At 47.6% G+C, this 24,569-nt stretch overlaps 1 protein-coding gene across 3 annotated transcripts in view; it reads left to right on the top strand.

The window, feature by feature from the left end:
• Positions 1–24,558, top strand: part of PDPK1 (3-phosphoinositide dependent protein kinase 1) — a 63,412-nt gene extending 38,854 nt beyond the window's left edge. For all 3 annotated transcript variants that reach the window (XM_074346475.1, XM_074346477.1, XM_074346476.1), the window contains 8 exons: positions 5,480–5,555; positions 8,533–8,601; positions 8,842–8,938; positions 9,922–10,095; positions 12,282–12,499; positions 17,070–17,127; positions 18,148–18,300; positions 18,704–24,558. In XM_074346475.1, coding sequence (XP_074202576.1) covers positions 5,480–5,555; positions 8,533–8,601; positions 8,842–8,938; positions 9,922–10,095; positions 12,282–12,499; positions 17,070–17,127; positions 18,148–18,300; positions 18,704–18,820 — 962 coding nt within the window. In that variant the 3' untranslated portion in view covers positions 18,821–24,558. The remainder of the gene's footprint in view (positions 1–5,479; positions 5,556–8,532; positions 8,602–8,841; positions 8,939–9,921; positions 10,096–12,281; positions 12,500–17,069; positions 17,128–18,147; positions 18,301–18,703) is intronic.
• The last annotated feature ends 11 nt before the right edge of the window (positions 24,559–24,569 follow it).

The raw sequence follows: 24,569 nt of genomic DNA, 5'->3' as shown, positions 1-24,569 counted from the left end.
GGGAATGTCAAATGATGTGGCTGCTTTGGAAAAGTCTGACAGTTCCTGAAAAGGTTAAGCATAGTTACCTTATAATCAGCAATTCGGCTTCTAGGTATATATCCTAGAGAGTTGAAAACAAATGAAGTATGAAAACGAATATATGAATGTATATGTATGACTGAAACTTTATGCTGTATGTCAGAAATTACACAGCATGGTAAATTGACTATACTTCAATTAAAAAAAAAAAAGAAAGAAAAAGAAAGAAAACAAATGTAGTGGAAATGACTCAAATGTCCATCAACTGATGAATGGATAAACACAATGTGGTCTATCCATACGGTGAAATATTATTCAGCCTTAAACAGGAACGAAGTTCTGATACATGCTACAACATGGGTGAACCTTGAAAACATTGTACTAAGTCAAAACCAATAGGGATTTGGACAGGGATTGTGTTGAATGAAGAGATCAGTTTGGGGAGTATTGCCATCTTGACAATTTTAAGTCTTCTGATCCTTCAGCATAGGATATCATTCTGTTGATTTAGATCTTCTGCAATTTCTTTTAACATTTTTGGGGTAATTTTTCAGTGTATAAGCTTTGCACTTCTTTTGTTAAATTTATTCCTAAGTATTTTATTTTTGAGGCTATTATAAATGTAATTGTCTTCTTAATTTCATTTTCAGATTGTTCATTGCAAGTTTACAGAAATACAGTTGATTTTTTTGGTATACTGATCTTGTATCCTGCAACTTGTTCATCAGTTGTAATAGTTTCTTAGTGGATTCCTGGGGACTTTCTAAATACAAGATCATGTCATCCGTGATTAGAGAGAGTTTTACTTCCTCCTTTCCAATCTGGTTGCGTTTTATTTCCTTTTCTTGCCTGATTGCCCTGGCTGGGACCTCCCGTACAGTGTTGAACGAAAGTGGCAAGAGCAGACATCCTTGTCTTGTTAATGATCTCAGGGGAAAGCTTTCAGTCTTTCACTATCGAGTATGATGCTTGTTGTGGGTTTTTCAGAGGTGCCTTTATCGGGTGGAGAAAGTTCCCTTCTGTTTATAGTTTGTTTTGTAATTTATCATCAAGGAATGTTGAATTTTTGTCAGATGCTTTTTCTGCATCTGTTGAGAAGGTCATGTGGTTATTGTCCTTTATTCTGATGATGTAGTGTAATATATTGATTGGTTTTTATGTACTGAACCACCCTTGCATTCCTGTAATAAATCCTGCTGGGTCACAGTGCATACTCCTTTTTCTGTGTTTCTGGATTCAGTTTGCTTGTCCTCTGTCCCTGAGCTCATAAAGCACATTCTGTGGACTGTGTTTGCTCTGCTTCACATGTGGGTTTATGGGCAAGACATCGGCAGTCTGCACCTTAGGCTTTGAAAGAGTGTGGGTGTCTTCTGGCCTCAGGAGCATTTCAGGTCCCTCCTTCCCCACTGGCACCTCAGAGTCTGACTTGCAGATGTGTGGTGGCCAGAGTGGTCCATGGTCTAGGATGCTGGTCAGTTTCTTTGAACCACTTGGAGGTGGAAACAGCCCAGCTCAAGACCCTTCTTTTCCTTTATGCTGACCCTGTGGCCTCCTGAAAGAGTCAGTGGCATGGAGGAGGCAGCGCTGGCCAATGGTGGGTTCTGGGCCTGATTTTCCAGTAGTTGGAGAAGTTGGATGTTTGGCTAATCTTAGAGCTTCTGGGAGAGGTAACTGCACTATCTCTGTGATTTTCTAATGCACTCTCTGGGGCTCTTATCCTGGTGTCAAGATAGAAGTCTGCCATTCGTGAAGCTGGAGAGTAGAAAATTACTTGTTTTCACTAACCTTACAGTGAAATCATGTATTTCCTTCAGTTCTGAAGGTAGGCAACAAACCTCTGTGTCATTAGGAGAAATCACAGTTGTTTTCATGTCCTGTCACAGTCGTCACAGATTCCTGAGATGTTGTTTATGCTCACCACTACTTAAGAATTACTATCAGTAGACCTTCTGTTGGACCTTGTTATTTAGAACATCATGCTGAGGACAGTCATTCTTTTCCGCACTCCAGAGTCCTTCATCTCTAGACTAGCGAAAGAGCTCCTTTCCAAGAGGGGTGACTTTCTTACCCTCAGGGACTTGGAGTCCCCTTTAAGAAAGTGGGCATAAGTTCCTGGGGAAGGGGAAGCAGCAGGTGTCATGGGGGACAAGGGACCCAGGCCTGGAAAGCTTTAACAACAACAGTGTCCTAATGCCATCATGATTTGCTCTTTAAAGCCCAGCCATGCTGGGGGTGGGTGGGGTGGGTGTCCTGTACACTTTGTTTTGTGCAAAGTGTAGCTACTTAAAAGCACAGATACCTCTACATACTATTTGATAGCCTGAATTACTTATTTAATTATCTGTAGTACATATCTTTCCATATAATAATATACTTCTAGAACTTTTTAAGTGTAGCACTTTAAGAAATATAAATCAGAGAAACAATGCACGATTATTATGAAGAACAGAAACACTGAACAGGTAAAGTATCAAGTGCAGGCCTGGCCTTCAAAGGATCCACGTTGTGCTGCTGTCAGTGCTAGGACCTCCTGGAGGATCAGGTGCCAGAAGTGGAATTGCTGGGTCTGAGGGCAGGCCTTTTTTCTGTGGCTTTTGATGCTTATTGGAAAACTGCTCCCCCAAAGCCACACCATTTCACATTCCCACCATAGCACTGTGAGGTTTGCCTCCTCAAATCCTTGCCAACACTTGTGTATTTTCCTTCTTTTTTATCTTTGCTGATTTGATAGGCTAGCATGTGTTCATTAGCATTCCTTTGATTCATTGCGTGGTTGAATGGTTTCATTTGGTTTTGGCTCTTGGTTTGTTTTTTTCCTCTCATGAATCACCTCAGTGTTCTTGGCAGTATCAGGGTCCTGGCAGGATGCAGATGCAGCCGTGAAGTCTCTACAGGAGAGTAGCTTACTGAGGGGACCAGTTACAGACAGCTGGGCCTAAGGAAGCTGGATTCCTGTAGCTGACTGTGAGCCTCTCAGCCCTGGAGAGGGTGCAGGTGGGAGGGACCAGCACCTGAGGGGGTCACGGTGGTGGGAGAGAGGTATGGCATGGGGGACAGCCATGAGGAATAACCCCCATTTCTCTCCTGCACTCCCCCCGGGTGAGGGGCTCCTGCTGCTTCCAGGGCTGTAGTATGCAGAGTCACTTGGGGCACAGAGAAGGACAGGGGCTGCATCTGGGAACAAATGGGGCAGGAGGCAGCATGGCCTTGTCTGTGCTTTTTATACATCTACCTTTGGAAGCTGTTGGACCTGCAGTCAGGAAGTCCCCCCATGGGGAGCCCTGCTGGCTCCCCATCCCAGGGGTGGCAGGTGGGGAGATAATGGTCACCATGGCCAGTGGGCCTGTCTCAGAGCAGGTCATTGCATGCTGAATTGGGGTGGCCATGGGCCCTGGGTTTCTTTTGCACTTTAATTCAGGCATTATGTTATTTATGGCTGTATGCTGTAAATAATTTTGTAGACAGACAAAGCATGGGTCTGTGGTGTTTTACTGCAGGTAGCAGCTGTACCCCAGTCAAGGTATTTGAGTCAGGCCCAAGCTGAGGTGCACAGTACTGAGCCTTCCATCAGTGCAAGAAGGGAAGTAAGCTTTCCCCAAACTGGAACATTTTGTGTAACAGGGTGATTGACTTTGAGAAGGAAAGACAAAGGAAGGAACTTTCAGCCATTCTCCCTTCCCCAAGTCTCTTTCCTCTAGAGTATCTTAGAATATCTCAGAACTGAGCAGGCTGCTTCTGCTGAGCTTAGGGCTGGGTCTTTGGAGGGCAGGGGCTTGTGTCTGTGGAGAGCCCTGTCCCTGTAAGGCTGCATGGGGGCTGCACAAGGGTCCTCAGTTAAGCCCCTGAGGGCACGTGGGGTTGGAGAGTTCTTGGCTCTGGGACTGTCAGATGCCCTGCAGGATACTTAGCTCCGTCCCCAGCTCCTACCCACTAGGTGACAGTCCCTTCCTGTCCCCATTGTGGCAGTTTGAGATGTCCCCAGATGTTGCCAGATGTCCCCAGGGGCCCAGTTGAGCAGAGTTGAGACAGTGGGACAAATAGGCAGGACCCTTTACAGGGGCCTGTTACTGTTTTTATAGTGCAGCCTGATTTTAGAAGGGATCCTGAAGAGCCAGAGACCTCTCCGTGGTAGGCGTGTTGGTGTAATATTTTAGCTGGTGCACTTTCCAAGTTGGTTCAGGAAAACTTGCCCATAGAGACAAATAATTTCTAGCCCAGGTTGTTAAAGATGTTGAGAAAAAGGACAGTTGATTTGTAGAAGGGCCAGGCCAGGTAAAAGGGCCTTGTTTGTCCAGAGCAAAATGGTGTTAAACCCTAGTGTTGTGTTTTCTATGTGCTCTGGGTTGCTGTGCTGGTTCCTGTTGGTGGGAAAGGCGGTCTGAGCAGAACTAGAGCCTTGCTGATGGCCATTTGGAGTACGTTACAAGATGCTGGTTGTGTGGTGCGGGCATGGAAGGTCGTGGGAGGCAGTTTGCTGTGAGTGCCGCGGAAGTCACTGGGGAACTGGTTCAGGTGACACAGCACTTCACATGCTCTTTGGAGAAGCGATTTGCCCTCAGATAGTGGGCGGCCATCACACGGGGACCCCTGATCCTGTATCCTTTGGTCATGGGTAAGGCTGAAAGCAACTGTTCTGTCCACGATGCTGGAAGGCACCCCACAGGGGATGCGTTAGGAGTGGTGTGGTGGGGCAGGCAGGCTTGTGCCGGCCGTGCTGCTCTGTCAGGGCTGCCCGGCCACTGATGAGCCCCTGAGGACCTACTAGGGTGACCCAGGTGTCAGTGCCTCCTTTCTGCTGGGGTGGGTGGGTCCAGAGGGTTTGGCTGCTGCCTGACCCTACAAGTCTGCAGTCGAACTTGGTGAGCTTGCGTGCGCAGTCCAGCACTGTCGGTGGTGGAGTGTTGCAGGGGCTCGCTGACTGGGGCACCCGAGTCTTACTTCCTTAGAGCCCCTAACCTTCCCGAGCTATTATGAAGATAGAGTATCCCTCCCCTGCATGCAGCCTGAAGGAGAGCCGTTCTGTTCCCACATTCTGCATGTGTTCAGTGGGTGCTTGCTGCGTGCCTGGGGCTGTCTTAAGCACCACAGGTCCAGCAGCCTCCAGATGCTCCCAGCTGACAGAATGCTGGGCGAGGGCATGGCAGGTATGCAGTTGAGAGGTGCCAGGATAATGTGAGGCTGGCAGGGGTTCAGGAGGGGCTGCCCAGGCAGTCAGGGCAGGTGTCACTGAGCAGGTGACCTTTGAGCCAACCCTGGGAGGGGAGGGTCCAAGCAGGTGGTGCAAGGGGAAGCCGTGACCAAGTCCCACTCTCGGTAGTGTGAGGCCGATTCCAGGTGACCAGTTTATGCCCATGTAAACCATGGCGTCCTGAGAGGTGAACGCCAACTGTGCCACGTCCATGATGCAAAATGCTCTGTGTCTCAGCCTGACCTTTTCCCTTTTCCCTCTTCCCATCAGCCAGGGCCAACTCGTTTGTAGGAACAGCCCAGTATGTTTCTCCAGAGCTGCTCACAGAGAAATCGGCCTGTAAAAGGTAACCTGTTTTCATCTGATCCATAATTCTCTTTTTGCTCAAGTAGCTGGTGCTTTTTTCCAGGTGAGATTAATAGTAAAGAGAGCAGCACCTTTCATGGCCTTTACATAGCCAAGCCTATTTTGGAAGAAGTTAGCATTTTGTCTTTTAACCAGTATCTTTTCTTTGATAACCTGTGTGCTACTTTGTTGTCACTACTTACACTTTCTGGGGCAGTTTTGCTTTATGCTTTGAGATTTGCTCTTGTTCCTTTAGGAACAGCTAACTGTTCAGTGGGAGAGAAGTGTAGCCCACAGGTTTGTATTATGTGCACGAGACTTCCTGCTGTGTCCCGGAGCTGAGGGATCCCTGGTACTGCCTTCGATTTGGGCAGCCTGGCTGTGGCAGCAGCTGCAGGTCAGGTGTTCAGTGTCATGTGCTCTGCAGAGTGCAGGACAGGCCCAGAAGGCAGTGTCTGTGGGAGGGGATAGGACTGAGATAGTTTCTCAGCAGGGGCCCAGCCAGCACTACCAGGGGTAGGCCTCGTGGTGGCCACAGGTTTGAGGGCCTGGGTGGAGGCCTCAGTTGTGAAAATTAGAAGTGCAGGGGGCTGGGGAATGGAGAAGGGTTGGTGGCAGGGCAGTTGGAAGTGGAGGTAAAGAAAATGAGGCGCCAATGGCCAGAAGCTGGGAGGAGTCTGGGGAGCTGTCTAGTGGGCATGAGGCAGATGGAAGACAGGTGGCAATAGAAACTGGGCTTTCAGAGTTTGGGGATGACAGGTTCTGTGGTTGAAGCTTTTCCTTGGATTCTTCTTCCCTGGGCCAGATGCTCAGCCTACTGGCACCATCCCTGGATTTGACAGACAGCCACATGGTCCCAGACTCCCTGCCTGCCCTTTGCAGCGCTCTGGGCAGACATGCAGGAAGTGGGGACTGGTTATCTGTTGGGGGTGGGCAGTGAGGGAGATACAGCCTGTATATCTTTTTATGCTGTTAATTTTTTGAATCGTGATATTTATTTTTTAAGGAAGTTAAGAATTTTTTTCCTCGTTCAAAAAATGGTACCTTTCAAGGTAAAGAAAGAATTTTTAGAAAATACGGAGAATTAAAAAACCCAAAACGCTCACAGTCTCCAACCCACTTAGGTTGCAGATCATGACTTGGTATATGCTTCCAGCTACTCTTTTGTGTGTGTTTTATATGTGCTTACCTAATCTTCATGCAACTGCAGTCATACTGAATAACCAGTTTTGAATTCTGCCCCCTGTGATAATATGATGGACATTCCCCATGTCACTAAAATTATTTACAGAAATCTTTAACAGCTGTATGGGTTTCCAGCATACGGATTTTTTGTAGTTCTTTGAACTTTTCCTTTATTGTTGGACGTTGAAGTATTTCGCATTATTTGGCACAGTTAAACTAGTGTGCCTCTTGTGTGCAACAGATCCTGTGCTGTGGGGAAGAAGAGTGCTCCTGCCTGTTCCATGGGAGAGTCTGCCCAGTGCCTCTGTTAGAATTTCAAGAAGTAGAATGACTTTGTTTAACAGCATTTAAGAAAATCATTGGTATATACTACTTTCCAGAGATGTTTCACTGGCTTCCCCTTTTAGTTTTTATTGTATGACAAACCGGTCCTGCTTGCAGTCCCACTCCCTGGGGATGACCCTATGAAAGCAGCAGAGGCAGCCCCACCCCACAGCCCTGCCCCTCCTCTCTGGCCACTTCCATGTCGAAAGGCCATTGCCTGTCTGTCAGTGTTCTTCTTGTGTAGCTCCTCATTTTAATGACACTAAATGATAGAGATAACCAAGTATGAGGACTGTTGAGTAGAATGTACCTTCATATTTTAAATGCCCTTCACTCCGACTGTGTGTTGTGACTCGGATATCTGACTTCTTGCATTTTTAACCCACATCAAGTGCTTCATCTGCCTCTGGCCTATGGTGCTGTCCGTACATGTACGAGGACAGAGCCTTCACCTAAGGCCCCCAGCATGCTCACTGGCTTGTTGTCTTTGCCCACACCCTACAATTTCATCTTCCAAAATGCCAGGCTGTGGCCTCTTCCAGAAACTGACTGTATTGAGCAACCTAGAGCGTATGTACATCTAGGGCTTTGGGAGAGGCAACTGGCCATGTAGGGTGAATTGCATCTTGATGCTTTCATAAGGCTGAGCTGAGAATAGAATGCAAAAATAAATACAAAAAAAATTTTCCTACAGAGGAAATAAAATATGCAAAGTAGATCTTCAGCTGTGAACTCTTGAGATGCACTGAGGGGAGAGAATGAACGGGAGCAGGGCGGGAAGGAGGGTGGTGAGGAGAGCAGCCCCTCCAGGGTCCCTGCCAGCTGTTTATGGAAAGGACTTCGGGAAATTCAGAGCTGTAGTGTGTGTCTTTTAAAATGTATAATTAAAATGTTTATAAAGGAGGGTGAGTCTGAGAAGGGAAAGAGAAAGCTTGCTTTGTGCACATCCTCCAGACTGTGATTTGGCTGCTTGGCATGCGTAAGCTTGTGTCTGTGTCCTGGGGGTAAACAGTGAATTGTGAGAAACTCTGAGACTGTCCTTAACCGTGCTAGCCTGCCAGTGACAGGGGCAGCCCTCTCAGTGCCCTGTGCTCCAGCACTGGAAGAAGGTGCTTTCCTGTCAGAGTGTTTCCTGTGGTCAGGAGTGGCCGCTGCTCCCTGTTCAGGACCAGACTGCATCTGTGAGGACCTTGGTTGCCCCCAAGGGAGGTGACAGAGCTGTGAGGGAGGTGCATAGCCTGGCCCAGCAGTGCCTCCAGTGTGTGTGCGAGATTCTCTAGTCCCAGGTTCAAAGGGAGGCCTCTCAGGGAGGCCCAGAGCAGGTTTCCACTCTCACGCTGACCTGGTTTTAAAGGAGAGAAATAGATCTGAGGCTGAAACGGGTGGTATGAACAGACAGGATGGAAGTGACTGCTTGTCACTGAGATTTTACAAATGTCATTCTTCTTTGTCTTTCCCTTCCCTTAAAGTTCAGACCTTTGGGCTCTTGGATGCATTATATACCAGCTTGTGGCAGGCCTACCACCATTCCGAGCCGGGTAAGAGACCCCCCTTTCTCAAATCACCACCCCTCCAAGCCCCTCACAGCAGCCTGACAGAGAAGTGGGAGGGACAGTCCTGGGGGCTGGGCCAAGGTGGGGGAACTTTTATGACAGTTCTTTAGTGAATGTGGTGGCTCTTAGGGGACAGAGGGAGACCACTGTCACAGGAAAGATACAGCTCTGTACCAGGGAGGTTTCTGTGACACTGCCCATAATGGTGGTTTTTCTTATTTACAGAAATGAATATCTAATATTTCAGAAGATCATTAAGTTGGAATATGACTTTCCTGAAAAATTCTTTCCTAAGGCAAGAGACCTTGTGGAAAAACTGCTGGTAAATATTTTGAATTTTCTTCTGGTAAGATGATCCAGTAGCCATACTCTGAGTCCCTCTGAACTTGTGGTCAGAGGGCCTTTCCTTGGAGGTGCCTGTAACTTAATAAAAGGGCGTTTTAGGGTTGATAGTGATTATAGGTAGATTCATATCTTCAGTCTTATAAGACGTTTTCAGGTTCCAGGTGCTTGATTCTTGACTTCAGTAAGATAAGAAGTTACTGTGTCATTTTGCATTTGCTCATCAACACACATAGCATTTTAAGTTAACAGACGCTGGAGCAACTGGGTGTATTACAGTGCCAGGTGGTGGTAAATCCTACTTAAGCAGCCTCTCTGGTTATCAGCTTTAGAGTCAGCTACATGAAGGTTTTAGAGATCAACCCAGGTAACATATAGCAAAGGTAAACTGATTTATCCAGGAAGTGTCTGTTTCTGTTCTAGTGTGCTGCCTCTTGTGCTCTGGCTCCAGGTCTTCTCTTCACTTGATTTGGGGGAGCAGCGTCAGTCAGCCTTTCCCACCTGTCCCTCCTGTATCTGTCCCCTCAGTGCAGATGTGCCTGATCTTCTGTGGGTCTGGGGGGCACAGTCGGATCCTTGTGGGGCCCTTTGAGATCAAGTGCTTGTGGGATACACAGGCACTTTTCTCCCTGTCTGTGAGAGCTTTGTGTCCACATAAACTCTTCATTCTCTTTGTTATTAAAGCCCACGAGTTCATGTGTTTCTTGTTTTAGGATTTTTAACTGTGTATTTTAAAAGAATACCTCCTGCTATTCATTAACTTTTGATGATGTTCATTTTCACCTGTAGGGGTTGGGGGAGGATGTGAAAGGAACCCCAGAGGGTGACTCCGTTGTCCCCGGGCTGCAGTGCCCTTCCTATTTCCAGGAGATCCTGAGAATCGAAAAGAACTACTCCAAAAGAATTTTTTGGTCAGAATTACTTTTTAACCCCAATGCTAACTTGTCTTGACTTTGATTTAAGGTTTTGGATGCTACAAAGCGATTAGGCTGTGAAGAAATGGAAGGGTACAGCCCTCTGAAAGCTCATCCGTTCTTCGAGTCCATCACATGGGAGAATCTGCATCACCAGACGCCTCCGAAGCTCACAGCTTACTTGCCAGCCATGTCGGAAGACGACGAAGACTGCTATGGAAACGTAAGACTGCCATGGGAAAGGAGTGGCCCCACAGAGGCGAGCTCTGCTCGTGCTGCTGTGCAGAAGTGGATCATGGCCAGAGGAACGGGCAGGTCCTCCAGGGCCTTTGGCAGGGGTGTCCCAGGGAAGCAGCAGGCTCTGCTGGCCGAGCTCTGAGGGAGCCACATGGGCCCCGGTTGTCTCAAGATTTCAGTGCCGGGCGCTTGGCTTCACCAGGCATATACGCGCGCTTGTGTGTGCCTGCACACTTGAATGTCTTCTGCAGGTCCTCTGTCTGCTCTTTCAGTCATGTTTGCCATGTGGATAGCTCTGGCTTCTCGGTACTCAAGTGTTGCTGTCTGAGAACTGGCTCTGTGTGTTCACAGCTTACTTTTTGTTAGATGGCTTGTCCTCAGCTTTAAAAGCTGTGTGATTTATTAGCCTTGGAGAGTATTCAGGAAGAGCTCCCTATACCAGATGCCCCCCTTTGGACAGTTTAGTGAGCTTTGAAAAAGACTTTGACCCAGAAGAGTGTCAGATACAGAGGAAACTTGCTCAAGGAGGTGCTCCTTTTCTGTGATGTTGATAGCATGTCACTGGGACAGTCTCATCCGAGAAGTTCTGGAGGAGTCCTTTTAACAGGAAGGAAGAGGGCTTGGCGCTGAGGGTGAGGATTGAAAGTGCCTTTACCCAATACCCAAGGCATCTTCTGTGTTCCTGATCCTCTGCTGGTGGCTGATGGTGGCACTTGAGGTTGGACTCCGAGTGAGCCATGCGGAAGTGGCACTCCTGGGACCACTTTTGGACCAGCACAGCTGGCAGTGTCCTCACTGCTCCATGGGGAACACCTCCGCTTCAACCCCATGTAGCCACATCATCACATGTCCTTTTGGCCTGGATTTTGTGCTGGGGGTCTATCCGAGGTACTGCTAAGGGGAGAATAGTAGAGAGCAGAGATAGAACCCCTGGAGCTTCCCATGGGGAACAGTGCAGTGGGGCCCCCAAGACAGAACTCTCCAGCAGGCGGTGGTGGCGGCAATAAACCCATAGCTCCGTGTTGACCCTCGGTTCTCCCATTTCAGAAATGGGGATGATGGTAACTTCCGTCTCACTGGCTTCACAGGCTCATTGAGACACCCCAGGAGGGGGAAGAGGGGGGCTTGTAGAAGCCTCTATAAACTTTGAGACACTGCACAGAGGCAGCTTCCACCCAGGGAGTTCTCAGGAAGTGGAGAATGCACTAGAACAAAGTCTTAGCTGGAGAGGCCGAGGGAGTGTCCAGGGGCTACTCCCACCCAGGAGCCAGTGAGGGAGGCTGAGGCTGTTGTTGGCACTGGGTGAGCACCTGGGAGAAGGCTGCTCCCGGCGGCAAGTGAGGAGGGTGGGCGCAGAGTCTGCAGGCGGGGGCCAACCTCTGTGGGTGGTGGCCAGGGCCTTTTTGGAGCCACAGGGCACTTGGAAGGATTTGCTGTGCTCTGGTCTCGGCCGTCTGACGGCACCTGTTCCTTTCTCTCACCATTGGCGCAGCAGGGCTCTGGTGTGGGGCCTGTGGCCTGGTGCGGGCGACACCACTCCTCCCCGCACCTTTTCTGGGGAATCTTTGGCCTGGTCAGCAGCCCCAGGAGCGCATGTGCCCGTTTGGCATGTTTGTGAGTAATTCCATTTTCTGTGTTACCACTGGTGTGTAGTTTTCTCTAGAATAGCAGGCAACTTTGTCTACATCAAGCTTAATTAATCTGTTGAGATTAAAAGGAATATACATATTTTAATTGAATTCAGTTAGTCAAATTGGAACTTGTGACGACTGGACTCAGAAACTTGGAACCATGAAGCCATAGGAGGAGGGCGCCTGACTTACAGGGTCCCAATCCTCCAGGGCTCAGCAGGCTCCAGGTCCTCGGTCCCCCCTTCCTGGAGATGAAGACTGAGGATAAGCTCCTCTCTGGAGCGAACATCTTCTGACATTCCCATCAGAAGGGGACCCAGGGCAAGCAGGATCCAGCCCTTAGTCTGGTGGCCAGCTGTCTAGTGGAGGAGAAACTGGAGCTGGCCCGCACTTAACAGCATTAACAGTGCCAGGCTTGTCTCCCACGGGGCCCTCAGGACCTCGGGCGTGCGCTTGCTCTGACAGGTCAGAGAGTGTCTAGAGCTTTGGATCGGAGGGAAAGTTAAGGCGTGGTTCTCACTTTGTGCTCTTGTCTGTGCAGTACGACAATCTCCTGAGCCAGTTTGGCTGCATGCAGGTGTCCTCATCGTCCTCCTCCCACTCCCTGTCAGCTGCGGATGCAGGGCTGCCACAGAGGGCAGGCAGCAACATCGAGCAGTATATCCACGACCTGGACACTAACTCTTTTGAGCTGGACTTACAGTTTTCTGAAGATGAGAAGAGGTTGTTATTGGAGAAGCAGGCCAGTGGAAACCCTTGGTAAGAACTTACAGATGGAAGTAGTGCTCTGTTTAAAAATGCCGGGTCGAACGCTCAGGAACAAATGCCAGACGAGGTGACTGAGAGAGCGGGGCACCTGGCTTTGTCACTGCCGCCTGTCAGGGCTCTGCACCCTCCCACCTGCCCAGCTGCCTCAATGTGTCCAATTGGAAATGGGTGTTGGGAGGGTCAGCCTGTGGTGAGTGGCTTTGGGACCCTCAGGGCTGTAGCCCCTGGGGGTCGGCATGCAGGCACACCAGCATCCGTGTCGGATATGAATTTATCATGATTTAAATAACCGCTGCCCTCGGTGAGACATTTAGGGTGTTCTGGTGTGTTTGCTGTCAACCTACTTTCCCGATGACCTTGCCTGCCCTTGAGTGTTTCAGTGCTCTCAGAATGGGCTCACATGAACTGGCATTTGTATTCTTGTCGAGGCAAACATCTATGTTCATTGGCCATTTGTGTTTATATTTTGAGATACTTTTGACTATTTTTCTTGTATGTTTTGCATCTTTTTAAAATTGACACTTCAGAGCCATGGATATGAACAGTATTTCTGTTTATTTTGCAAGCATTTTTCTTCAGTTATCTCTTCATCCTGTTTGTGCCTGTTTTTTATTTGGAAGTTGTAAATTCTTACAAAGTCAAGCCTGGTTATGTGTTTATTTTCTGTTTTCCATCTTGGTCCTGTTGAGAAGTGCTTTACCTTGACAATTTCTTCATGCATTTTGATGGTTTCACCTTTTGCACGAGTGGGGTGGGGTGGGGTGGGGCAGTATGTTGAGCGAGGAGGATTTGAGGGAAAGAGGACCCCGGAGATGTGGGAGCACTTGTACTGCTACCCAGAGTGGCACTACCTAAGTCTAAAGATAAAGATGCTAAAGAGAAGACATTGAGTTCTCTGATTCATGGAAGGGAGGGGTCTACTCCACAGAAACTGGGCAAAACTGTAAAAGTGATAAAGAAATAGGACAAAAGCTATCTTTTCCTGGCTTTATAGATGTGAATACCTTTCTGTGTTGTGTCTGTGAAGAGAAGGTTTTTGCGTGTTATTTTGGTGCCATGTAAGTTGCGGCATCATTTAGAGACTGAGCATTCCGAGTTCTAAAGAGAAAGGAATTGAGTATTTTAAATGTACATGTGGGCTTTTTCAAGGCCAAACATTGGAAATCCACTATAAAGCACTGTACAGGGAAGTCAGGTGTGGAGGTAGGAGGAGCCCCACTGGAGCTGGGAGGTTGAGGAGCTTCAGGCCATTGACAACACTGAGTGTGCGGGGTGCAAGTCACTGGGAGGAGGCCCGGCACTGCTGTCCCGCATGACACACTAACTAGCTGGGTTAAAGATGTGGCTGCAGACTCAGAGAGTGAGTTGGTGTGTCTACCTCCAAATTGTACTTTTGCCTTACGAGTGAATGAGTCTACAGATAGGACTAGACTCGCCACTTTGCTTGGATTCGTCTGATATTCACCCCAACTTTACCATCAAGGAAAGATGTTCTTTTACCTAAGTGCTTGGCAGAAAGCACAGATAGTGCTGAGCACCCCTTTGAATTTCATGGTTTGTTCTGGAGCAAATGTATTGCCATGTGCACTGATGGTGCCAGAGCAAAGATGGGTTAAACCGTAGTGCCGGATCACGGACCCAGGCCGTGGCACCAAGCAGAGTTCGGAGAGCCAGGTTCTTCACAGCCAGATGATCACCAGATGAAAAGAAAGGAAAAGAAGCCAGTCTCACTTGAATAGTCATTAAAAATGATTGGTTTTGTCAGCATGCTGTAGACCGAGGTGGGAAGTGCGCAGACAGCACTCCTGCTGCAGCCCAGGTGTGACAGTTCCCTCAGGAACACCCTGCATGAGGGTTTGCATTGGGAGAGGGACTGGCCGCTCTTTTCCTGGAAGACCGTTTTCACTAGGAGATTTGACTGACAAACCATGGTTATTCAGACTTGGCTGTTTGTCCCACATTTTTCTGGAAAATGAGCAGAATGAGCCTGTCACTTCAAGGAAAGCAGCTGCCGGTATTTGTTACCAGTGATAAAATCCTTTCACTTGATAAAAACCTTCAAGTGAAATTAGAATTTTGGGAAACTGTATCCATCACTGTGAACTTGATATCTTCCCAGTACTTAGAGACTTTTCTGAGGCGATAGGAAGCGATATTAATGCATTGATTTGTTGATATTGTAGAATGAAATTTGTCAATCTTTAGAAGATCTCCATAACTCAGTAAGCCACTCTTTTCTAGATGATGGGTGTATGGTGCTATAAAACCATAGAAGGATGGAGACCCATTCAAAGTGCAAGGTAGACTGAGGGTTTCTAATGTCACAGAATGTGAAAAACTCATTCTTGGGAATTCAGATTTCCCATGGCAGCAAACCTGTAAGAAACTACACATGTGGAGGTTTGGTGTTTTATCAAAGAAGAATGCCCTCAAATATCTCCAAAGACTATTAAAATACTCCTCCTTTTAAAATTCCTTATCTGAGTGAAGCTGATTTCTTCATGTACTTCAGCCTGGACAACATATCACAGTAGAGTGAAGGCAGAGGCAGATCTGAGAATTCAGCTCTCTTCTATGAAGAGAGATAGTAAAGAGATTTGCAAAATGTGCAGCAGTGTCATATTTCTCATTGTCTTTGTTTTGGAAAGAAGTTATTTTTTAAAATATTACTTATATTCATATGAAATAGATTTATTATCTTTTTAATGAATTAAATATTTGAAAATGTCTGTTTTAATTGCTTATACATAAATATCAATGAATCTCACTCAAATAAAGGAAAGCTCTTTGGGGTCTTCTGTAACATTTAAGAGTATAAAGGAATCCCGAGACCTGAAGGTTTGAGAGATGGCATTTTAGAGCAGAGCGGCTGTGGTCCCCTGGTCCTTCCTCAGCTGCATAGAGGCCTCTCGTGGGGAGCTCTCCTGAGGTGGTCAGCAGAGCTGCACTGGGACTCCGACGGACTCGCTTAGCTCTCCTGGGGGTGGCTGTGCTCTGAAATGGTCCCAGTATAATTTAATTGAAGTCTTCCACTTGTTATCAACTTGTGACTCTTTACTATGCATGAAATTCTTTTTTTTTAACATTTTTTATTGATCTATAATCATTTTACAATGTTGTGTCAAATTGCAATGTAGAGCACAATTTTTCAGTTATACATGGACATATATATATATATATATATTCATTGTCACATTTTTTTTCTCTGTGAGCTACCATAAGATCTTGTGTTATACGCATGAAATTCTTATACAGCAGGACCCGTTGGTCAGAAGAGCTTTCTGTCTGGCTTTGTTGTTTACCCGTGTACTCCTGTGCTGCAGGAGATCCTTGTTACATCTCCTTCTCAGAAATCTTGATTGTTTTCTCTTTATTCAAGTCTTGTTTTGTTTGTTGGTTTAGTTTTTAAATACTTGGAGAGGGAAGCATGGTGCTTTTCCTCATGAAGGTCACAGTACTTTTTTTTGTTGTTAAAATTATTCTTGTTTTCAAAACCCATATGATGCTGTGTTGGTTGACTTGGGCCTAGGTCCTTGGTTACGGGACCTCGGTGGGTAAGCCCAGAGGGCTTTGTGGAGTGGGCGTTGGTCTGATTGGTTAGGCTAGGCAGACCCAGGGGATGAGAGGATGTGGCTGCAGCAGCTGGGCCAACCTTCTAGCACGTGGGCTGTGTCCCAGGAGGAACCAGGGAAAAGCAGGTGGATGTGCTCAGACACTTACGTGGTAAAATTGTCACTGTTGGGGGTGACAGTTGTCTTATGCTTTTTAGTGTTTCTGAAGTAGAACCTTAGATCAGGAATGCCAGTAAAATCAGAATATAAAGCAGTAGCTGTTAACTTTAACCAAAGGAAGGAACCTGCAGGTGTTAGAATAGCCTCTTTTAAGCTCCTAGGAATCAAAGTGGACTAGACTTGCTAATAATGTGTATTCAATCAAAACCTGTATTTGAAACTTTTCTAAATTCCTGCCATATTCAGATAAAATGCTTTATTACTGTGGTAGAAACACCAGATAAGATGTTCTCAAACCAGATTTCCAACCTGGATCTTTTAGGGATTTGTGATTCTGAGCAGCTCAGTGGTTTCTGAGCACTGAGTCAGGGGTCCCAGCTTGAGGAGGTGACTTAAAAACAACAGTTTCTGTCCTGAGGTTGATTCCCAGTGGCCTCTGCCCTTTTAGTGGGGTTCCGCATCTCACCCCAGCTTTGTTTAAAGTAACAAGGATGTGTATCCTGGGCTCAGGTCTGCTGCACTGCCTCCCCTCTGCCTTTCCTCCATAAATGCTGCTGAGTCAGAGGTGAGAAAGGGTGATATTTCTAGAATCTGAGGACTCTGGTCCAAATACAGATTGAAATTCTATAAAGCAGTGGAACTTGCATGCAAAGTTACTTTTGGAGTTTTCTCATTTTACTGAAGTGAGTTTGGATCTCTGAAGGGGGAGCCTTGCTTAAAGCAAAGTTCACAGTGCTGTTGGGAAGTTGGTTTCGAAGGGAGGAGTTTGGAGAATTTCTGTCTCTGACTCTTATATGAGTGTCTCATTCTTGTTTTTATTCTTTTTATAGGCACCAGTTTGTAGAAAATAATTTAATACTAAAAATGGGTCCAGTAGATAAGCGAAAGGTAAGTTAGATTCCCACCACTCCTTCTTGTGTGTCTGTGTCTTCCTCCTGGTTCTCACTCAGGATCAGGCCTTGCTCCTCGGGCTCCTGCTATTACTCATGCACATAGCACCTCCATCTTGGTTCCCTTTAAGAGATCATCTCTAAATTTGATAGCTAAGGAAGATTTCAGCCATTCGGGAGAGGTGATTGAAACCACGTGGCAGGCCTTGGCAGACAGAAATGCAGCCTCTCATTTCTGACTGGGGAGCCAGCTTTCTGATTTCTCCCTGAGGCTAGCTTCACTGAGGTCAAAGTTTCTGTCCTGTTGAGGAGGCTCTGTTTGAGTCCTGGCAAGTTGTTTATGACTTCATTCTAATTGCTCTTGAAAATATTAAGTAAATGGATTAAGTAAATGAATTGTGTCAAAAATATCACACACCACAAATGTTCTCTTTCTGCCGATGTGGACCTTTCTTAGTCGAGGCTCCTGGCCTCCATTGCTGGCCATGCTCAGCCTCACCCACCCCCATGCATCCTCGGTGGTGGGAATCTCCATGAAGGAGGGTTGTGGTGTGACTGGCCAGCAGGCAGAACCTTGTGCCCTGGTGTGGAGCAGAGGGCATGAGAAATAGTAGGGCCCTGACTGCTGATGACAGGCTACTTGGAGCTGGCTCAGTGACAGGGACCTGAGCCAATGTGCTGGCCTTAGGTGCACCTACCTATACTGCCACTTCCCGACATGGCAACCAGAGTAGCGAAGCCTGGAATAGGGGTGTTGGGGTCCCGCTCAGCAGGGCAGGCACGCCAGGCCTTGAGTGCTTCCCATTTCTCTCTGACCCAAGGGGCTGTGTCCAAGTAGGAGGGAGGTGTGCACGCCCCTCTGTCGCAGGTGAGTGGGCAGGTGGCTGGCAGTGGTCCCTGTGCTTGGAGCTCCTCTGACAGTCCAGCCTCTGAGGCAGTGATAAGTGCTGTCAACACCCACTTTTGAGCCTTAACAAGCAGTGTCCTTTTTCTTTCTTTGTTTCTTTTTTTGCATCAGGGTTTATTTGCACGGCGACGACAGTTACTGCTCACAGAAGGGCCACACTTATATTATGTGGATCCTGTCAACAAAGTCTTGAAAGGTGAAATTCCATGGTCGCAAGAACTCCGACCAGAGGCCAAGAATTTTAAAACCTTCTTTGTCCACACGGTGAGTTTATCCCTACAGGTTCTTTGCAGGGCAGTTGGAGGCCTTTGGATCTTTGTGCCTCTATTCAGAGCATCCAAATGCTGTGGAACTGAGGGGGCAGCTGGAGTGGGGCAGTGGTCTCCCCCTTTCTCACGTTTGTGGCTCAGTTCTGATTTGGGCCGGGAGGTACCTATGCTTGTTTTTCAGTTCAGCAGTGATGCAAGGGAGCTGTGTAGGTCATCACGTGCATGTTTAATCTCTGCACATATGTGGAGGGAAAAAATTCCATATGCTCATGTGCTTCCAGAAGGTACTTGCAGCGGCTGCAGTAGGATGGCAATTTCTTCCAGTTGCTCACTGATGGGTGGAGGTGCTGGTTGTGGTGGGACTCCCTCAAGAACATTAAATGTTTCTGCCTCTGCAGCCGAATAGGACGTATTACCTGATGGACCCGAGTGGGAATGCTCACAAATGGTGCAAAAAGATCCAGGAGGTGTGGAGGCACAGATATCAGAGCCACCCAGACGCCGCTGTGCAGTGATGCCCGCGGCTGCTGCACTCGCTGCAGGACATATGCCAGCACGGCTCGCCGCCACCCGGGACGCTTCCAGACCACCTGCCAGCCATCTCAAGGGGGACGCAGACGGCGGAACCTTGCAGCTTTTTAATTTAAAAGAAAAGAAGAAAAACAATACCCAACCACACAAAGAACAAAACCAATAACGAAAAGGAATTCAGGGTTGCTTTGCTTGCTCTCTGTGCTCTGTGGAGGCTTCCCGCACCCTCCTCGCCATGGGAACCCAGCGCTGTGCACGTCTCCCTGGTTCCCGCCCAGATTAGTGGACAGACTTGCGTCACCAGCTCTTCATCGCGTGCCCCTGTCATCTGCCAGTCCTGCTGCGGCTCAGGGGACCAGGCGTGTCTCTGGGCTCTGTCTGCCCCCAGATTACTGTGGAACTCTTCACCAGGGAGCCGTGCAGGACTCTGCTGGGGTGGCTTCTGATCTCTGTAGGGCAGGAGGGTCCTTGGCTTTTGTCCATATGCTCCTTTCTTCACGTCCCTAGTTGATGGCCTGATCCCTGTGGGCCCATGCTCGCCTCCTCTAGTAGCCCTGGCTGCGAGATGTCTGCGGTTCTTGCTGTTTGTCTGTGAGTGCTCTTGCCTTGTCAGCCAGGCAGGCTCAGGCGGTAAGGAGTAGAACAGGCTGTCCAGGTAAAATACAGAGCCGCTGCCGAGGTGAGGGCCAGTAGAGCATTCAGATGTCCATCCCTCTGAGCGGGTTGCCCCCTGGGGCCAGAAACTGAGTGCCTGCCTGGAAGGAGCACTGTTAGCGCTGGGCCCACTGAGTGCCAAGTGCACCAGGTGATGGGGCTCTGTGCCCCCCCACCCCGTGTGGGGCTAGGGCAGTGGGGCAGACGGGCCTGGTCGCCCCCATGTAGGGGATTGCGAGCTGACAGCCCCTCTGGTTTGAAAGGTTGGGTGTGCAGGGTAAGTTGGCCCTGAGGGTGCCTGGTATCTGCAGACTGGGCCGTCCTCCCTCACAGCCAGGGGCATGGAGGAGGGCTGGCTCCCACACACCCTCTTTGTGCCGTAACGCTTGTAGTCTAACTCAGAGTGTTTTCACACATCCACAGTGAAAATCTAAAAGCCTTCTTGTGTTGCCAGGTCATCTGGTCCCCATCAGATGGACTTTGCCTGGAAACAAGTGTTAACCTTGCATGAGGGGCAGGAATACCACACTTGAACCCGAGCCCCAGCCGTCTCACCTCCAGTTGCAGGGTGATTTCCTTTAGCTTTTTTGTGGCAGCACCCTGCTCTGTACTAAGGGTGGTCCAGGACTTACTAGTCCTTTGATTTTCTTTGCTGCTGCTCCCTGGACAGAGAGAACTCCTGTCAGCCTGGCGGGGCTCGGCCATTCCTCTCCCTGCCCAGGTTGTCCCAGCGGGAAAGGAGCGGGCACTGCCACCTGCAGGCTGCTGCTCACAGACCAGTTTCTGTCCCCAGGGGAGGAGTGACTTTGCCATTTCCTATAATTTTCCCAAAGGCGCCAACAAAAAACTCCCGCAGATAAGATCCCAACTACTTCCCTGCCCTCATGTCCTATCTCGAACCATCCATCACCCTGTGTGACCAGTGGTCCAAACTGAGAGGAAAGATGTCTTAAGTTGTTTTAGTGATAATAGTGGCTCTTAAGTTAGGAAAAACGTGCAGATGTGGAGAATTCCACTGTGTTTGGGTAGGGAGAGGGGTTTGGGTGGGAGCAGAGGTGGTAGCCAGGTTGGCCAGTGGTTTCTGCTTGGGCCTTGTTCTCTGCTCTGCGAGAGCTGCAAGAGAGCAAGTGTGTGCGTGTGTGCGCCGCGTGTGTCGGGGATGCCAAGGTGTTGGGGGACGTGCCTGCCCTTGGGGCGTCCCAGAGCACTGCCCTGGGCATGTGGTTGTAGATGGAGGCCCCTCTGTCCTCTCACTTTGGAAAAGCTTTGCCTGTGTTCACCTGCTTTTCAAAAAGTGAGTCTGTCTTGACCCTTTCTTTCAGGACTTTGATTTCAGGGGTACTCCTGTGTTTATATTTCACTCCTGTCAGAGCGTCCGTGTCTGCACATGTGCATTTAGGAGAGTTGGGAGCCTGCTAGTGCACAGCGTCTTTCCTGGGTGTCTGGTTACAGGGAAACAAGCAGACCTGATGTTGGCTTTAAAAGGAGCGCTCAGCTGGGCTGCTCAGGGAGACACGACTCATCTGTCGCATTCTTCCGTCTGGATCACGCCACTACCTCCTGGGCTTAACCGACAAGCTCCATCTTAACCTCCAAAACCAGAGAATAAGGGGTTCGAGGTTGAGCTCACAGCTGGCAGAACTGAAGTGACTGCTCTGCCTGAGCCGGTGACAGCTGAGCCCTTCTCTGTGGGTCACCTTTCTCCACTCACTCAGAATTCTCTTTCCTTTTTTTTTTTTTCTTTCTTTCTCTTTTTGGAAGCCCCTACATACTCTTATCCTATGCTTATTCACGTCAGCTTTAGTTTTATCCAACTCATCCTTTGAGCCATCGTCCTGGCATGCAGCTGCCTTATGTTCTAAGATGTGCATGTGGGTGTCAGTCTGTGCACACATGCAGGCATACCTAGAAATATATAGAAATGTGGATTTGTCCAAGGTGAGAAAGAAAATGCCCTATTGTTTAATAGATCCAGGAGCATGTATCTTACTGAGAGAGGTTAAGGACAGGTGTAATGCCAAACCCAGCACCTGTCAAGCAGAGATGGTCCTGCACCATGTGGCCACTCTTGGCACAGAGGGGAGGGAGGATAGCCAGGAGGGTCAGGGTCTCTACCGGCTCAGACAGCCCACTGTGCCTTGCTTCTTTGGGAACACGAGGAAGCCAGGTTTGGATGGGGTTGTTTCCTTCCCTTTCTGTGGACCTGACTGGGCGGTGCACTTTGGGCAGCCCTGTGTGGAGCACGAAGCCCCACCCCGTGAGAGGCACCTCTGTGTACCTGCCACGCTGAACCTTGACTGTGGGGAGGTTTGTCACAGACTTGCTTTGGGAAAGGTGGCTCTTGGGGTCATGCCGAAGCTGCTGGGAACTGTACCTGCCTCAGCCCCCTTGGGCAGCCCTGTGGTGTTTGTGGCGCAGGCCTGAAGGAATTGCAGGAGATGGCCTTTGGCACAGACCCCGAGGACAGGGGGCTCTGGGTGATTTAGTACTTTATTAAAACATTTGTTTTCTGAAAAAATCAGTTGTAGGCTTAGCACCCAGAAAAGACCACTGTGACCTTCTTGGTGCACAGCCTGCCACCCTCTCCTCCCTGCCCGCACACGTGTTTGCTTTTGTAACTTAAGTGGGAACATACAGCATATACCATTTTGCATCCAGCTTCTTTCACTTAATGTCACGTTATGAACAAAATTCAAAAACTTTGTTTTTAATGATTGTAGAGTGTAATGGTTGTTTTTTATCATAATTTATCTGACCACTTTACTGCTCTAAAGCATTTAGATGGTTTCTGGTTTTTCACTATTCAAATAATGCTGTAATGAATATCCTTATAAGTCTTTGATTTTTAACTCTGATCTCCTCCCCTTGCCCTGCCATGCCCTGTCCAGATTCCTAGCAGTGGTATTTTGGGGTCAAAGAGTTTATTCATTTTAAAGATAGTATAGACTCTCTTCCTCTGTCTTGCTCTGATGTTCAGATGCTCAGAGTTCCAGTACAGGACTTCCTTAGCTGTGTCCTACAGATTCTGAACAAATCAATTTCTGGTGAGTTGTGTGTTCCCAAGAATGTTTGAATAAGACTGCGCTCTCTCTCTCTCTCTCTCTCTCTCTCTCTCTCTCGCTCTCTCTCGCTCTCTCTCGCTCTCTTTTTTAAAATGCTAAAATGATGTTATTACTGGAGGCCATTTGTGACAGATTTTTCCTAAAGCCGATTTCCTTATTTTCATGGAAAGAATCTGGTTATGCTTGCATGTTACCTTCCCATCCCTGCTGCTGTGGCTTTCAAGTGCTTGGTGATATTTTCAGAATCTACTTTGTGTCCACAATGGTACTGAATTTGCATCTGCACAGTCAGCAGAGATAAAGTGTTGAACTGACCTTGCCACATACTTAGTGGATGATTTGTAATTAAGTTTATAGACTCAGAAAGTACATTAGGCCATTTGGAATCAGTAAAAAAACAAAGGCTCTACTTGAACAACCATGTAGACATTTGGATTTTATAGAAGTGTATTTGGCCTGCGCTCCCCCCTCCCCAGTGTTTTTCAAATTGAGGGACTCAGGCCATCTTAGTTCAGTAGAGCACACTGGCTAGGTTTTTCCATTGTAGAATGTAATTGCCCTGGCTGATAAGGATTTAAGGATTTCTCCTCCCCTCTCGCCCATAGTGTTGCAGGTTGCCTAGTTATCTTTAAGTCCAGACAACCCAAATTTGGTTTCTTTCTTAATTTTTCCACTTTAGTTTGGGGTCTGTCAGTTCTGAGGGAAAAGATGCATGAGAGATTTTTCTAGGTGCCATGCTTCATGCCACTTGATTATGCCAGAGATGATGGCCAGATTGTGCAGAATTAGGTCTTCTGCCCTCCCCTGACACTCCAAGCCCCCCTCTCTCCTGGTCAGTCCACAGACTGAGGATGCTTACTGCCCAGACTGCAGAGGCTGCAGCCACCCTGCGAGCATGGTGAAGGTACTATTCTTGGAGATGTTGCCATATGCGTTTTTCCATATTGTTTCTTTTCATATCCAAATGTAACATGAACTGATGGTGACTCAAGTGGGTGTGGTCCTTCCCTCTTAGGCAGCCTACATGGCAAGTGTCTTAAACCAGGGCAGGAGTCACTCCCAGAGCCTCCAAGGGGTGCAGGCTGCTGGCTCAAGATTGCAGGGTTGTAAATCAGGCTGCCTCGAGAACCGGTCTGGGGAGAAAGCTCTTCAGCAAAGAGCAGTTTTATCTGTAGCTCAGACAGCCTTGCTGGGCAACTGAACTAGCCTACATGTATACCTAAATTTCCTCCAGAACTCATTTCTTCGATATGAAGAAATACCAAACTTTATGTACAGAGAACTTTTTACAAAAGGCACACCTTTTTTAGCTGTGTAATCCACCCTAATCTAACCCGTCTGGCTGAGTGACTGAATAGGGGTCATTTTGCTGGTGAAAAGCCTCTATCACGATCATAAGTTCTGATTGGACATTGACAAAGTTAATTTTTTTGCAATATTTAGAGCTGCTGTAGCTGTTCCTTAACAACACAAAATAGGATGAATCAAATAGTACGTTAGCTGTCTTTCAGGTTGGTGGCAGTCAGTTAGAACGTGTAATATTCTCTACCTGGTCTGTAGCTGTAACTGTGATGTACAGGCAAAGCAAAAATTAAGAAAAAAAAAAACTTATGAAAACAAATAATGCAATGATATTAGGATATACACTTTTGTATTTTTATTCTTATATAAGGTTATTTGCTGGCTATTGTTGGCCTCTAGTTCAGTCTGTGTTATTTAAAATCTAATATATGAATTATTTGGATTGAATTCATGTTCGGGGCCACGTTGTTGTATGTATTGATGTACAGCCTTGAATGTGAATAATTATTGTAAACTATATTTTACAACTTTTTTTCTGGCTTTATTATATAAATTTTCTATTTGGTCGTTGATTTAATCATATCATAATTTAATGAATCTGTTTATTCTTTTTTTCAGATATTTGTGCTTTAGATGTAGTTACCGGATGATGAATTTTCCACGTATGCTCGGTAGTCTTGTAATAAAAAAGCATGTAGAGTGTAGACGTTCACTG

The sequence above is a fragment of the Camelus bactrianus genome, chromosome 18 (assembly GCF_048773025.1).
Source record: "Camelus bactrianus isolate YW-2024 breed Bactrian camel chromosome 18, ASM4877302v1, whole genome shotgun sequence".
NCBI classification, from domain to species: domain Eukaryota; kingdom Metazoa; phylum Chordata; class Mammalia; order Artiodactyla; family Camelidae; genus Camelus; species Camelus bactrianus.
The sequence above is the reverse complement of the archived record's forward strand: the minus strand, read 5'-3'. Positions and strand labels throughout refer to the sequence as shown.